The sequence below is a fragment of the Dermacentor variabilis genome, chromosome 8 (assembly GCF_050947875.1).
Source record: "Dermacentor variabilis isolate Ectoservices chromosome 8, ASM5094787v1, whole genome shotgun sequence".
In the NCBI taxonomy this organism is placed as follows: Eukaryota; Metazoa; Arthropoda; class Arachnida; order Ixodida; family Ixodidae; genus Dermacentor; species Dermacentor variabilis.
Window position 1 is genome coordinate 127,907,744 of NC_134575.1, and position 17,408 is coordinate 127,925,151.

Below are 17,408 nucleotides of genomic sequence, written 5' to 3' on the forward strand. Positions count from 1 at the left end.
GCCAAAGAATGTTTTAATTTAAAATAACTTATTATTGGACGAGTTGGTGCTGAGGGTTACTAATCACATGGTTCCTGGCAGAAAGAAGAAGAGCAGGAAGCAGGGGAACACAAAAAGGAGAGAGACTGAGCAGCGCCAGAGTTTGCGGTTAGCTGTTTTTCTCGTTTTTCCTGTACACCTGCTTCGTGTTTTGACCATTTGCGCCAAGAGCGATATGTTTACTAAGAACATATAGTTTCGCATAAATCGAGGCAATGAAGTCGCAAGTTGGCTTCCTATATCTGAAATGCTTTCTTTTTCATCATTAATACTAATTGAGAAGTTACGTCTTTAGCACATTCGCAGACAAAACGGTGCCCTTGCGAGGCAACCGCAGCTCCCATGCAGTCGAATAATTAAGAACAGTCCTCAGCTTCATTGCTATCAGTCTATTATGAGCGCCATTGAATGTCATTACGTATTCGCTGAAAAAGCAATGTTTTCAAATTTTGGTCAAAATATTATCGAATCAACGAATTGAATAGCGTCCAGTAATATATTCGCATGGTCACTTTAGAATAATGACGCAGCCCTACCAAATCCCTCAGACTCATATTTTCGACAATATGTGTTGATAATATGGAAATTCAGTAAATTGAAACATAGGACAAATTTAGTAATGATAAAAGATAATGGAAAGTCTATTCAATATACGTTCACTTCGCATCATATTATGCAAACTGACAACCATTTGACCGCCGCTGTGTTACTGGATATTGACAGCGTCTTAACGAAAATAGTTCAAAATTCATAACCGAGTTGTATTTTTCTGCATAAATCTATTACCGTATGAACAGGCTCAAACCACGGCGACCTTCGCGACGGCTTTGTTGTGATGGTAATGATGAATTCGGTGTTTCTTCGGGCAAGAGTCAAGTATGGCCAAAGAGCGCCAGGCCACAGATAAAAATCTGTCAATTGGGCAAGGAAATACGAGAGTTGTTGTGACATGGCTGTAAAGGGGCCTGAAGAACAGTCGTTGTAAAGTCCGTGACATGTATACGTAATAAAATTATAAAAATGACTCATGAAGTCTTCTATAAACACAAACGGTAGATTGCGAAGCGGTGATAATACATACCATATGTCATTGGTGAAAATTTTCAAGAAGCGCTCCTACAAACACACCTGGATAAATGATGAGTCACGTTCTACCACTGGCCAGTGCCACTGAGGTATCAGGAACCCATTTCTCCACTTAGCTTTCAGACAGGCTGTATGAAGCGCCCACATGCTTTAGCTAAATTACGAAATAGTGCGACAGATGTGTTTGTTCACGCTAGCGTAACAGTTACGTTCAGGGTTCTAATGTACTCAGAAAATAAGCAAAGGTATAGTGTAACCTCTAGAAATTAGGTGACCATTAATTCGATTTCAAGTAGAGGCTTTGTACCGGACTTGCCCTGAAATCGCTTGTGGCCAGTCGGATGCCTAAATGGTGAATCCAATCCAGTGTCCTCATTGTGGTTGGTGAGGTAGACCGATACACCACGGCGCCGCAATCTAAATGTGACCGTACGAGGCTCTTGCACAGGTTCAATAAACACACCTTGTCAGTGCCCCATGTTGCGCGTGACAGTTTTTCGTGAATGTTCACTTTTTCTAAGCATTTACCTTAACATACTTTTGGGGCAAATAAAGGACAGTTTGGTACCAGGTATATTACCTAAAAACGTGCTCCGCGTTTAAAAGTATGCGCTGGCCATGGATTTTGATAGTGGGCTTTGGCACGAGGCTTCAGTTCAGTGTAAAAAGAGGCAAAAACTATTCTGAGCATTAAGCTGAAACCCATTCTCGTTAGCAAATTTTATCAATTTGCATAGGCCCGGTTAGACGTGTCGCTCACAGACAGTGAGGTTAGACAATACGAACCCGCTAGCACGTCCTCAACGCACACACAATAAAACAAACTCCGTGAAGCTTATAAGCGTAAAGACTTCATTTTTACTATAAAAATAGTACAGCTAGGTACACCACCGTGTGCTACCCCAGTTTCCTGTATAAATGCTCTGGATAAAACATTAGCAATTTGAACACGGGATGTCTGGTTTGGTAAGAAGCTCTCGATAACAGTGGAGATGTTTCTGTGAATACCGCTTCTTGACAGGTCCTTCAGGATCCCTCACGACAAGTTGTTTCAAGGAACACTGGTAAAAAGTATTGTTTATGAAGAAATGCATCGCGGATAGAACCCTCGACGTGTACGAGATGGTCGGTTGCCGACCGCCGTTCTCGGAAATCACAGTGGCATAAACCATGTAATTTGTAGAATCCGAAGAAATGCAAAAGACTATGATTTAACATGTTTCTGAAAAGCTTGCAGCGGCTTCTGATAAGAGCTCTTGCGCAAGGGAGGCACACTATCTTTATCGAAAAGGCCCTGCTGGGTTCGAAATGGGAACGGAGTGGCTGGGAGGCTAGCCTTGTAAAGCTCCACTCTCAGTCAGACGCAGGCCAGGCCTTGAACTGTAGCGGCGTCCTTCGCCAGCCGGACAGCCCAGAGCTGATCTTCTTTGCATACGCTGAGCAGTATAGCCTTCCACTGCTCAAGGGTTTTTATTTTGCCATTGTTGTTTATGCTGTGTCTGATATTGTTTGTAGTTGATGGACATGCCTGTGATGGAGGGCTGCACGTGGTGTATTGCATGTCTTAGTGTGTTGAGTATGCTTCTGGGTGAACTTGGTGCATGAGTTGTGACGTAGGGAAGGTGCTTGTTTGTAGAAGTTTTCAAGTAGTTGCTTGGTGTTTTTATAATGATTTGTAAGGACGAAGATATTTATAGCGAGCACTTAGGTAGTAATAGAGGAATTCTACGTAACTAGTCATTTCTTCGTACTGGGAAGGTGTTATTTCTTGATATGGTTGTAGTTTTGGGGGCCGTAGTTCTGCTTGGGTCTCTCCGAGGATTTGTTGTCCAGAGAGAGAAATGGATGGCGCAAGTGTCTCTCCCAGTTGACACTTGCTCGGGCAGCGTGGTGCGCAGCGTTGCACCCAATTACCCCTGCATCGCCAGGCGTCCAGATGAGTCGAACAGTTCTGCGGACAGGATGTGTTTCAATGAGAATTCGGTATGCTTCAGGTGATATAAGTCTCTTGGTCTAATGAATTACGGCTGCTTTGGAGTCGGTGACGATGCCTAATGCAGTGCTTGATGCGTATGCTAAAGCTATTGGAGCGTCTTCAACTTCTGAGTGTTTGGTACGTGTGGACATAGTTGTTGTGATATCTATTTTGGTACCAGTAAAAACTGCCAGAGTCATGGCTGCTTCTGACGGATACTTTGCAGCATCAACATAAGCCACATGTTCAGCGTCTCTGGGCACTTTGTTGAGTCTTTGAGCGGTTGCTTTCCCTCACTCTGTGTTATGGTTTGGGTGCGTGTCGTTTGGGGTGGGGGTATTATGAAGGTGTTCCTCATGTCCGGTGGAATATTTCTCTTTTCGTCAATTCGCCTCTGGTATTATATTGCCAGCTTGTTTAGTATTGTCCGTCCAGTCTTCACGCGTGTTAAGCGTTCCTAGTGTGATGTTCTCCGTGCTCCTATAATTTTGTCCAGTGTATTGTGTGATCCTAGGGCTAATAATTTTTCGTTTGCTGAGTTTGTAGGACGGTGTAATGCTTACTATAATGATTTCCTTGTCATAATGTCAATCGTGTGCTTCTCTGTGTGCGTGAAATTTAAGAATAACGCACTGTACACTATAGGGGAGATGATAAAGGCTTGTACCAGTCGTATGATATTGTTCTCTTTCATGCCGATGTGTTTAGTAGCAAATCTCGAAATAAGCCGGCCCATCTGAACCGTGTATGTCTTTAAGCGTTGGGCTGTTGTGGTGTTTTCTTTTTTGCCACATTGCAGGTACAATCCCAGTACCCTTAGGCATGAGACCTAGTGTACGGGTGTACCTCCGATTTGGAAGGCAATTCTTTGTTGGTTAGAGGCTTGCGATTTTCTTTGGTATTTAGGTTTGACCAGTAGGAGCTCAGATTTCTCCGGGCAACATGAGAGTCCTCTCGGTGCTACATATGTTGTGACTGTATCTATTGCTTCCTGCAGCGTCTCTTAGATTTCGCTGTCGCTCCCACCCGTCACCCATAACGCTGTATCATCCGCATATAAACTGTGGTGTAGGCCCAGGATGCTCTCGAGCCTTCCCTGGAGCCCACTGAGTTCGATGTTGAATAAAATGGATGATAGCACTCATCACTGAGGCGTGTTTTATCCCCCACGTTCACAATGTTCGACTTGAGTCCTTCAGTATTGAGGGTAACAGTTCTGCCGGTAAAAAATCAGCAGTATATCGGTATGGCTTATGTTCTACGTTTAGGTTAGAAAGTCCTTCTAGTATTGCATTATGGCTTACGTTGTCAAATGCTTTCTTGAGAACCCGTCCGAGTATGGCTTTTGTATACAGCTTGGGAGCTTGATGTGGATCTATGACTTGATGGAAAAGTTGCAGCATGATGTCTTGAGAAGGAAACCGGCCGCCATATTTTGTTATAAAGACGGAGGAGTGTTATTTGTTCGTCAGGATAAAGGTTCTTGATCATCACGTACATGATCCTGTCAGCTCCTGGCACAAAGCTTTCCGATGCCTAACCATAGTAAATAGAGCAAGAAAGCTTCACGTTCCTCCAGGGTGCAGCGTTATAAGCTGCTGCTAGGCGGCCGGTTGCGAACATGCGTGCAATCATCGATGGATGCAGCGCCATTTTTCAGCCGCGTGACGATTTCCTTTAGTCCTTTAGTCTCAGTCTACCCTCGTTTGAATGAACGAGAAATATAATTCAATTCAATCTTACCCGTCATCGTTTTACCAATTCGCCTTTGAAGAATCAGCAAGTCGCGAACGCACTTACACCGCGCTCAAAGCAATAATTACATTGATATAGATAAGGCATACAATGGCATCCTTTGGTGTGGGGGAACTTTGTTCATTCTTGACTTTTACATTCTGTTTAAACAGCGCAATATGTGACGGAAGAAAAAAAATGGAAGTACACAGGGGTGGCACTGCTAGCTTCCAGCTGCACCGGGGCAACAAGCTTTTTCAGAGTCGAGACGTGCGAGCATAATTCGCTGCACGTTACATGCACAAAACGAGAAAGTCTGACACCGGCCCGGGCCCGCGTCAAAAAAGCCGAGCCCGGCCCGGGCCCGGTTCAAAAAGCACATGGCGTTCCCGAGCCCGGCCTGAGCCCGTGAATAAACTACCCTAGCCGTACCGGCCCTGCACGCGGGCCGGGCCGGGCCCGGGCTGTCGGGTAAGCCCGATCCCGTGCAGTGCTATACTCAGAAGCGCCTACAACGTCGGTGACGGCAACATCAGCAGTAACGAAATGTGGCCGTCTGCACCAGTACACCGCAGACGGAGGCGGACAGCGGAACACAGCAAAACGAGCATAGAGGCAGATGCGAGACTACCTGAAAAAAAAATTCAGTTCATTTCTAAGCAATATCGTCAAGATAATTGCGGTCTAGAGCCAACATGCTAACGTAGAAACTGTAAATAAAATAACAGGCAGCAGTGCAATCGCTAAATAAGATAAAACGCCCCGCAACAAATTTCGAGAACATTACTCGGCAGCGCCAAACTAGAACGACTGCTCAGCAGCGTTAATTTGGTAATTAATGCTTTCGTATTCAACACTCACAAAAAGTTCTTAGGTGTCCCGAAAAGTTTTTCAGTGTGTTTATGTCACATTGTCGCAGTTAGGACAGTGGAGCGTGCCACTACAGCCGTCGGATGCTAGTTCGTGTTCACCAAATTTCGCACAGATCAGTCGGCCTGGGCAGCTTTGCGAAACATGGCCATATCTCGGACACTTTAAAGATCTTTGGGGGGTTTAGAATATCAGGTCTGATTTGAATTTTTCTGTATCTGGTCTCTAGGGTTTGCGGTTGTACACGCAACAAAAAGCTGATAATCAGAAGTTTAGATGGAATATCCTGGTTATCCGGCTTGATCTTTATGACTTGTACTTGAGTCAGGTTATTTTCCTTCCTGCCCTCCAGGACCTCTTCCTCGCTCAGGCTCAAGAGATCGCCATCGGAGACAACTCCTTTACTTGCGTTAAGTGATCAATGTGGCGTCACAGTGATTGCCACATTATGAAATTCGGCGAGCTTCGATAGTTCACCGTGTTTTTGAGTGTCGAGCACCTCAAATATTCTTGAACAATGGAAATACAGTAGGCGTGTAATGTGGCGTAAATAACAAGGAGGAAATAAAGGATGCAAGAAACTTCTTTTTTTTTGCCCTTGTTTCGCATTTCTTCATCATCACCATCATCAGCCTGGTTTCGCGCGCTGCAAGGCAAAGGCCTCTCCCATAATCCTCGAACTGCCCCGGTCATGTAATATTTACATTTATACTACAGCAATTCTAAATGAACTCGCCTAACAAGGTGTAATGAAAACACAGTCGATTTTTTCTTGTCGTCTGAGTGCTCGTCAAATGTTAACAAGCTTTAATAACACAGCCAGGACACAGTACTTTCATTATGACTTATTTATTTCTTACATAATTGCAATGAAAACAATATGCGGTAATTCCTGTATATAGGAAGCAAAGCAAGTGATTGCATACAAATTGTCTGAAAAGGTTGTGCTTGTGAATTTAGTATTTCTCGAGCGGAAAAAAATTGATTGCTAGCTATGGCAATCAACCGCAAAGGCGGTTTGTATGAATGAGCAACAAGCAGGCCTACAAATTGTTTTTAGTGATACATTCTGCTTTGCTGTACACATGACTATGTCCTTTATATTGTCTACACCTCTCTTTGTATGCTTTCCTGCACGGAACACGTTCCACTAGTGTAGCTCGTACTTTTCGCCAAAGCAAACACGCTGGCATTGCTGAAAGAAAACAAGGTACGTCAATGCAGCAATAGTATTAGAGTCAACCATCTGGAACAATACTTTTTCATGCAGCCTCTAAAGCTGTATTGCTTATTGGTAATGCAGTTGATTACGTGGAATACAGCATTCACTGCCATAGCTATACTGGCTAGTACAAGAATATTTGTGAAAAAATAGGTGCGCTCTGCAAACTTTTGTTAAGCTTCACCATATGTCTATACTACCTAGAAATTAGTTTCTTATTACTGTCTATCCACTACATACATTTTGTCCACTTAGAGACATTCTGTGGTTGCCATCAGTTCTGGACAATTGTACAAAAGAAATAAAGAGCTCAATGCTGTGTTTGGTGTGTCCGTCCAGTCGTCCTTTGGCATAAAAAAAATCAAAGGCTCTTTGCGACTGTGGATTGATTGAAATTTTAGTGTTTGACACTGTGCAATTGAGGTCACGACGCTCTAACGAGTATGTTTGACACTTGGTAGCGCTTGCACTATATCCTTTCTTCTCGACGTTTCTCCTGCGCTACTTTAATTGATTTTTACCATTGGCAATTTCTGAGATTGACTTCAGTAACCAGTCCTTTAGAGTGGAGATGTCTATTCAATTATTTAGTAGGGCACGCTAGACAATGGTGCAGCGAGAGATGACTATGATAGCTTAGCAAAGGATTCTCTAAAGGCTTTAATGATTATTCTAAATTTGTGCCGAGTCTGGTATAGTGTTCTGCTGCAATCGCAATACAGAGGAATTTCGTTGATGTTATTCTGCATAATGCCTCGTTTGAGATGATCGTTCTTTTTGATTATTTGCCCTACTAACATCCCAGAGGACGAATATATTATCGCACGGTTTTTGCGACCGCGTTTTCATTTAAAATTGGATTATACGAATGGGGAAGTGTTATATCGAAATCTCATAGCTTTACATTGCAGTGCGGTAGCTTAAGTAATACTGCAACAGCCGACGGACGTCTTGGGCCACAGCAACATTGGCTGGAAAATGCTGCTGCGTCAACGGCCGCACTGACTCGAGTTGGATAGCTGCTAAGCTGACTGAGGAAACGGTGGCTTTTCTTTACCTTGCACAATAGGTTTTTCACGGCCACTGAAAGGGAGAAACTCCCGAGCAAACTGAAGAGCTATTTTAACTTTGCGAAATAAAAGTCCGGTGGGGGTGGTCGTGCGCCTTCGAGTGATGCTGCGCCGCATAGCGTGTTATCCGAAGCAATAACACTCGACGCCACATGGGCCTTTGCTTTTGTGTTTCTGACCTAGTACGCGAATTTTCATACTTTCTAAACATTACTTTATATAATACAATTTTCGGATACGTTTTTTTTTTCTGGTACCAGTGGAGGTCATATCAACGAGATCCAGATGTAGATGGTTTCAAGGCTATAATAAACGCTTTAGTTTGCAGATGTTTATATTGTTCGCCATTTTTTTTAAATGCATGTATATCAGGAATACATAGACTGTATATCAAATAATATGTCATCGAGATCATGGATAATACGTCACGCTTCTTCACAACTAAGTGCCTGCAGTCTAAACTTGATTGATAACATCTCTTGCTCGTCGTGCGGCGGCTCCCATAAAAAATGCATTTCTATAGGGTAAGAAAGTAACTGTCATTTTAAGTCTTTTTAAATTGCAAACCAATTCAAATATTTCCTGTCGCATCTACAACGCAAGCATCTCTACGATTGGCCTTGCTGTAGTGCCACACTTCTGTATCGTTAAATTTCACTTTGCTACAAGGAGGAAACAGCTGCAATCGGCTAGGAATATATATTCCATTTGTTTTGTTAATAGGTTATACTTTAAATTCGACATCATAAAAATCTATTCGTAATCATGCGCTACTTCCATAGAATGTGCACATTATTTGCAAACCCAGAAGTTCCATGTGGTTGCTGGAGAAACCTTTTTCCTACCATCTGTCGATCCAGCCTGAATCATTATGTTACCCTTGCTTCAAGCTCGTCTTGACTGGACCTCTTTAACATCAGCTTTGGTCACTCGGTATGTGTCACTGGGTGAGCGCTGCCCTTCAATATCACGGTACTGAGAATATTAGGCACAAAAGCGTCAGGCAGGCCAAACTAAAGCCAAATGTTCAAGGTGATTTTACCAGGTGGATAATGGAAGACAAATGTACTTAACCACATTGTTGCAGTACTTGCACCAAACAAGGGCTACTCGCATTTATTTGAAGCGCCTTTGCAAATATCTTTAATACATATGCGTTCCAGAAAATGCCTCGAACATTAAAAAAGTAACATCCTTCACGCCAACTTGTGTGTTCAGGATGTGCCACTTGGTATGGGCCGCTCTCTATAGACAAAAATAATAGTGAAATTTCTAGGGTGCTCAGTGGAAGGGAACGCGCGTCATGCATATTCAGATTATCCTGAGTAAATCCAAATTCATACACGCGCCACACGTGCACTTTAAGACGGTGCCCCTACGGGGCACAGTGTCGTTAGATAGTGAAGCGTCGCTCCATGTGCGCCTCTAACACGACTTATTTGGGCTCCGTCTATACCGCATGTCGCTACATTAACGCTATGCTAATCTCGTTAGGCCGACGCTGATTGTCACAAGGGTAAAGGCCGGCATTTGCCTTTTAGTATGACTTTTTTTGTAGCAATTGCTACGATAAAGTATGTATGAGAACCGATAGCACTCCAATATTCCAGCGCAATGAAACACATAACCTATTTCCTCTCATACAATTTTTGTTAATCGCGCTACTTTTCACAAGACGTTTGACAGGAAACGCGAACAAGTAATAAAGACCCTGCTAGACATTAGTGTACATATGTATGTAGAGATAAACAGAACTGAGACAAGGCAGGGAGGGTAACCAGACGCACCGTCCGGTATGCTAATCTGTACTGCGGGAAATAAACATAGGGACGAAGAGAGACCCAGATTTACGCACACTTGAATATGCACTCCGTGTATAGGGGCCCTCTCCAGGAACCTGCCATCTTGGAGCTCTGAAATAACACTTCCACTGTTTTTTGTTAAAGTGAAGCAAATGCACAAGTTGGAAGGAACTTAATTTTCGAAAAGGGTATAGTGTCCAACTGGTTTAAAGCTCTCAGGGTAGGCTCCCGCAATGACGTCGTAGCGACGAGAAATGTGCGAAATGTGCGCTGTAGTGTATGATGTTCTACAAAAGGGGCACATGGGTGTATGACACATTCCCACGCAGAATGAGTAAGCATTCGTTACTGCCATCGCGAGCCACATGTGGCACAAGTCCGACTGAGAGCATGGAAGCTTTTGACCGCAATAATAGCTATAGGGATGACTCAAATGTGCGTAAATGACATTTCGGGTTCTTACGAGAAGACAAACATTTGCGGGTCATAGCTGTAGCCCCGAAATAAATTTCTATTGCAGTTTTCAGATATTGGTTTAAAATAGAGAGTATCTGTAACGAGAACAATGTAATCCATCCGAATGTAGAACGAAGCCGCAAAGCGAAGCGTGCCCCGGAAAGGCGGTGGTCCCGGGTTTGAGTACCGGACCAGGACGAATTTTTCTTGAACCGCGAGGCTTTCCTTTCGAGGAACCCGTATGACTTTTTTTGTAGCAATTGCTACGATAAAGTGGATATCACTTTTGCCTTTATTAAAGTGAAACCTTAAGGATTGGTGTAGAAATAAAGCGTCGCAGTCGAGAAAAAAAAATCGTGCTCTTCCGTCATTTGAACTCAGGACCGACACTCTTCAAAGGTTATGGTCCAGAGTTCATGTGCCAGAACCGGAAAAGCTTTTGCTCAACTGCGAAACTTTCTTTCTTAAAAACTCGTAAGAGTTTGCTTTGCATCTGGATGCTACATTCTGGGTTCGTGCTAACAACTGGCTTTAGGTTGTATAACGTAACTACTTATCAGGACTCATTATTTTGGCTTCTCATCGAGAAATAAATTATCACAATTCTGCAGTATTCTTCAAAATATTTTCTGCAACTCATCGTAGAGCTAGGCTTGTCCTTGGTGGAATGTTTGATAGTATCATAGCTTCTGCATGGCGGAGAATGTACGCGTTATTAGCAATTCAGTTCCCCTGCAGGTCATGCTGTGAAAAAAACATCTAATAAGTCGCAATAACCTGTCGGTTTCCTAGCAGCGATGTTTACTAGTCTTGACGCATTGGTGCTTGATAAAATAGGCGTATTTTCTTACATTGTGTCTAACGCCAATTGAACACAGTAACGCATTCAGCTTACACTATGGAGCTCTACAGAATAGCTTGCATTCCTTGAGCAATCAAGTTTCAGCACAAATTGCACGAACTATTGCATAAGATAGCGCTGTAAACATTCATGATGCGTGTAAAATTATAACCTTACAAAATAATTGCCAACAATTTTTTCAGAGCTAGCCGCACTGTGATGAATGCGTGAAAACAGAGCATTCTCATAGATGTTTGCCACGTTCCTTGGTTAAAGCGTGGATCTAAGGCGCAAGATTAGATAAACGAACAACGACTCATGCTTGCCGTGCTTCTATTGTGTAATCTTATCCAGTGTTATTGCGCTTTCCTCCAGGACTCTTCCAAAGTCAGGACTTCTTTATTTAATTGGTGTCCACCTAATGTGCCTTGAGCACATCGTAGAGCTCAAATAACTAGAGCTATGTTGCCAATATGTCCGCACAAATAATGTCTTAGTTATAGCACGCTCTCTGAATCAAAAGTTCCATAGGCTGGAAAATATCGTGAAACTTCAAAAACCACGCAGGACACAAAAAATGTAAAATATATTCAAAACAACGGAGCAGTGCTGATACCACCTTTGGCATCACTAATTTCCACTAAGTTTAAAATATTATTTTCAAGTTCCAAATCTATAATCTCTAAGAGTGTCGTAAAATGCAGCTGCAATACTCATATGATGAAGGAAAAGCCTGTTTTCATCTTCCGACAAGTGCGCGGTAACGATATTTAGAAAGGAATTAAACTGCCATTTTTGTTAGAAGCAGTGGGTTACAGCTGCTGTTCGCGTTTCTACGTACTACTTTCTGAGGCGGCAGCCAATACAAAATGCTGCAGACAAATGTGACGACGTCAATGTGGCTTGTACATTTTTCATCAGAAGCATACTGTGACAACACGTCGCACGCGCGACCCTCTCAACAATTTCCTATCAGTAGAATCCACAGTGTATTTTTAACGCTACAGTATCCTCACCAGTGTCCTACATAAAAAAAATATGGAACTCTAATAAACAATTCGCTAATAAATGAGCTGTTTGTCAACCACTCAAGCGCCGGAGGACGCCTTCAACGGGACTATAGTGTACGTTAAAAAACCTCGGGTGGTTCAAAATTTCGGAGACCCCCACTACAGCGTTGCTCATAATGAGATCGTGGTTTGGTACATGAGACCCTATAATTGAAGTCTTATACAGCCGGAGAACTATTTCCTTGTGATTTCTTGGCCTCTTTCGCAAGTCATTTGCTAGCAATCTTTGGGTTAGTTCGTGTCGAAATATTTTGGCAAATTATAACATGACGAGCTACGATTGATTCGGCCACAGCAGGAGATAATTGTTCAACGTAATACGTCTCGGCGCTCCATCTGCGTGGCTGCAGGAATTATAACACAAGTCATCAAGAAGAAAGTGCGCCTCCTTCGTTGTGATTTACGCCCCTTCAAGTTATCCCAGTCTGTGATTCTGTGCGCGTGGGTTGGGTTGTGGCAGCGTGTTTCGAAAAAGGTCAAGGAGACACGGCCAAACGGCAAGGGGAGCGTTCAATGCCCCTAGAGGCTGTGCCAGCTGTCCAGATCCACAAAAAGATGTATATAACGCGAAGGCTCTTCAGATCTGCCACCCAAGTAAAGAAGAGAACTACATAGCACCACAGGTCTCTATCCAACTAACCAGGAACGCGGCGAGGGTAGAGCTTCACTAATAAAGTTCGCTGTATTCTTCAGAAGTATCCCGGAACAGCTAAAGCCGTGGTGAACAAGTCTCAGCTAGGCAAAGAATCACAACAATCCATATCGAAGCAAAGAAGAAATCACACTAAGAATGAAAGAATAATACGCAACTCATGTGAGTAGAAAGAAACAGGCCTGCACATAACCGGAAAAATTGCGCAGTCGAAGGCCGTTTCCTGGCCTTGGTAATGCTGGTAATACAATCCCATTTCTTGGGCTATCTCTTTCCCCCTAGCCTCTTTTTATCTGTTTCTCTTTCTTAAAAAATCTTTCTTTGGCAACGCCCAATTCATTTATTTTTAGTTGACAACGGCTGCTCTAGCCTTATTGCACCTGCAGATGCTTTTATTTTTATTCGTTTATGCCTCACAATACGGGATGTAATGAACAAGAAGAAAGGGGGTTATGTCACGACCCCCCTTTCTTTTTGTTCATTGCAAAGCGAGGGTATAAAATCCGGTAACAGTGATGCCTTCAGATAGCACTTGCGGGTTTATTGACCACTTGCATTTTACTTAAAAAAAGATCACGTACTTGTGACGCCTGCGGTAGAAAGGATGTTCCACATCCGCTGCCAAGGTTCGTGAGTGGTGGCCCTGCCTAACACTCCCAGGGTTAGTTCTAGTAGTAACACATAAATACCCCAGAAAGTGGATGAGAAGACGGTGCCATGGTAGTTCATTTGGTAGAGCGTCAGACACGTAATGCGAAGACGTGGGATCGTTACCCGCCTGCGGCAAGTTGTTTTTTCACCCACTTTCACTTCCATTAGTTTAACATTTCTTTATTGAGTTAGTAAGTACAACTAATTTCCCCTGCATTGTCCTTGGTGTATTTCTTTGTTGCCTTATTATCATATGATTAGCAACGAATGTAGGAGCACGGGTCACACGCGGTGCCGTTCGTAAACAAGGAGACCCTTCTCGGTCACTGGTCCTACCTGGTTCTTTGACGGATCCTCATCGTGCGACATTGCAAACCGTTTCACTGCAGAGGCCCCTTCCTGGTGTATTGCTGTACCCTCTCGGGGTATGGCTGGATATCAGGCGGCGATTGGCCTAGGCACACGAGATTGATGTCTGTTTTTTTCTCTCATCCAGGCAAGCAGTTCCAGGTAGGCTTCTCTTGCACCTCATGATTATCAAATTGACTTTCTTTTGCGCACCTGACTGACCAACGATCATGTGGCCATAGTTCCGCCCAGAAGAGAGTAAGTTTGAATGAAAAACCCCAAATTCATCGAGGAAGAATATCAGAAGGCGGCATCTCACTATCAACTGATCACCAAAGTACGACAGTTTTATCGCGGTGGCATTCTCTGCTCTACGCCATACCAGGGTTTTACCACTAATCTTCTAAAATGTGCAGCAATACCCTCATATTCGGTGAGCTCCTTCAGTCCTTCTCACTTAGCTTGAGTTAAAGGAGTAGTTCATGGAGGCGAGTCAAGCGTTTGCTCTCAAGAAAATTTTAAAAGTGCTTTCTGTGGCCGGAGCCGTGTCCGTATTTCGTTGCTCTCGCTTACCTAAGAACAAGAGCATTCTCACAGATTCCGTCAATTTTACCTGCGCTGTAACAATTCGTCCGACAGAGATCAAAGCGTGGTGTATCATTTACCAGGTGGAATCGTTATCTCCTTGTCCCCTTAAGTGAATTAAATGTTGGCCCTGTGGGCATAAGCACTTAAATAGATGGACTTAAAATGGACCTAAAATATAGATCATCACAGGAAGAACAGTGTTGTCTCTGTAGCTGTTCTCCCTCAGCTGACCATACTAACTGATCCGCCAAAGCACAGGAATTACTAATTCTAGAAATAATTCAGCAAAAGAGATGCTCAAGACGGAAAGCCCATTCTATCATTGCAGAGCGAAGTAGACCCATCGCTTTCTGATGCCATACCTTCGGATGCAGAGAGCGCAATGAAGAAAGCATGTATTTGTGAGCCTATCGAAGTCATTGGCACAAATCTTCATCCCACGATCGACACAAGTCCTTCAGGTATTTGCCTGCCGAACCATGAACTTCCTATGCCTTCAGATGCGAATGATACAGAAACAGCGAATCCAGGTCCTCATAAAATTCGACCTAATGAGAGCTCTTCTCTGTATCATGCAGAGCTGGAATCAGAATGGGGCTGAGATTGGGGCTCGCAAGAAATACACGTGCAGCGTGACTCCCGTGCTCTTAAGCACCGCACATCTCCTGTAGCGCAGGGATCTACAATGATAGATAAGATTAGGACAAAGAAGTACCAGAAGGTCATTTCTTAAAAGAGATATCTTTTGAAGGATAGCATTCTAGACTAAGCACGTTGCGCCACCTGCCTTAGCTCAACATAGGGGCACTGAAATATTACGCTGGTATTGCCGTTCCATTTATTGCGCTGCTATCGACATATATTACTGCCGTAGCCAAGACTAACCTGATATCATTTCATTGCAAGAAACCTGGTTATCGACAGAAGAGGCATTTCATTTAATAAATTATCGCACATTTCGTTTAGACGTTCCTTTCGCGGTGGCCGCTTAGCTATCTTTATCTCTTCAAAAATTGAGCACCAGCCTAAATTACCTCACCAGCTCGTAACTTCAAAAAGTGAAATTCTTGCTATAGACATGTCTATTCAAGGCTGCATCCCTCTGACATTAGTTAGTATTTATTTCCTCCGAAGCATTCTGAGTACTAGTTTTCTAGATGCAGCAATTATGTCCTACAGAAAAAAATATTTTTTGTCGGATACTTTTTTTTTCATCATACTTCGTTAGGCTTCAATACCGATTCCAGTGGTAAACATTGGTTGGATTGGGCTGCCAACAATCATTTTTCATTCACTAACGCAAGAACACCCACATTTATTTGTAGTGAATCGCTTACTGCGATGGATGTCACTTTCGTTTGTTATAATTTGTCTATCTGCATATGGTCTGCCGTCAACTCGGGCACAAGCAGTGACCACCTTCTTATATTTTTGAGCTTGTATGCCCATTGACTCAAATTACTAAGCATTCAAATACTTTTGGTAATTTCAGCCTATTGAAAAAGGTATTGTACATGGATTCATCCAATCAGCAATATAATATTGAAACGAAAATGCTATAGATTTATTTTTTGTTTTAAATGATTCCGTAAAAGTCTCAATTCACTGTCCACTCCACTAAAAGCGGGTCTCCAAACCCTTGGTGGAACGCAGACTGCTCTCGCGATTATTCGGTAAGAAAAACAGTTAGAGAGAGACAGCCAGAGAGAGATAGAGAGAGAGATATATATATAAAACAGATGAGGAAAGCAGGGAGATTAACTGGAAGATAGATTTGCTACCCTGCGCTGCGAAAGAGGTAAGGGGAGACAGAAAGATGTTAAAACAAGAAAAAAAGCGCACACACCCGAAAATAATGGGAGAGGGCAAAGAAAAATAATGAAAAAAGCACACACTCAAAGGAACGCAGGAGTGTCACAGTCATTCAAGCCGGTCGCTTGAGCGGATGCAGCGTTATAAGCTACTTCATAACAAGTGTCCTAGCAATTTGAGAGACTATAGGTTTGCGGCAGAAACATAAAAGAACAGCTGCAAGTGCGAAAGACCACTTTGATTGAAAGCAGGCCGACTTTCTTTCAAAGGACACCAACAGGAAGGCACTCTTTCGATTCCTGAGAAATCAAAAGGTCCTCGCCGCACAAATAAATGTCGACTCTCTGGTTGCAGCACGCTTACAATTGGCCAAACTACTGAGAGATATTGATAAAGGTCTAGAGTGTCAACAGAAGCCCATTTCGCCCTGTCACACTTCGCCACCTACTCGTGGCGAAGACTTCGAACGAGTTACAGTTTTGGAGCTAAAAATATACTCAGCCAGCTGAGTAATTCAGCGCCAGGCCCCGCTGGCATTGCTGGGGCAATAATAAAAACACTATGTAAGATATCGCCGCACGCATTACACACCATTGTGAATGATTCTATTGAAAATTAATAAATTTCCGTAATGCAGTAATCTCATTATTAAAAATCCAAGTGCCTGTTATGGAATAGCTAACAATGCGCCAATATGTCTTTCATCTAACTTAGTAAAGCTCATCGAAATAATCTTACATGACCACATAGATAATTGGCTCACAGAGAACATGATTTTGAGTCCATGCCAATGTGGCATCAGATGTGGGTCCTCGATTTGGTGTGCCCATATTGACCTCGAAAGTCCAATTTTGCTAGGTCGATGTCAGATAAGATATGGAGCCTTAGTTCGTTTGAATATCACTAAGGCATATGACAGCGTAGAACGTGTGCGCGTAATAAACGTGCGCTACAGAAGGCAGGTCTGCCACATTATTTTTTCGCGCTGGTTTATTTATATTTAGAAGGCTGCGAATTTTATAGCTGTCTACGCGGATTGTCTTCAATAACGTATCCACATTCAAGAGGTCTACCACAAGGATCAGACCTATCGCCATTGCTGTTTATCGTCTTACTGAGTACTGTACCTTTGAAACAGGATGCACATGTGCACGTATACGTCGATGACATAGCAGTTTGTCTGCATCGGTAG

At 43.1% G+C, this 17,408-nt stretch overlaps 1 protein-coding gene across 8 annotated transcripts in view; it reads right to left on the reverse strand.

Moving 5' to 3' along the window:
• Positions 1-6,537: 6,537 nt before the first annotated feature.
• Positions 6,538-17,408, reverse strand: part of LOC142590577 (uncharacterized) — a 75,648-nt gene continuing 64,777 nt past the window's right edge. For all 8 annotated transcript variants that reach the window (XR_012830191.1, XR_012830192.1, XR_012830193.1 and 5 more), the window contains one exon: positions 6,538-6,899. Coding sequence is in view for 5 of the 8 variants with exons in the window: in XM_075702880.1 (XP_075558995.1) it covers positions 6,748-6,899 (152 nt within the window). In the remaining 3 variants the exon portion in view is untranslated. The remainder of the gene's footprint in view (positions 6,900-17,408) is intronic.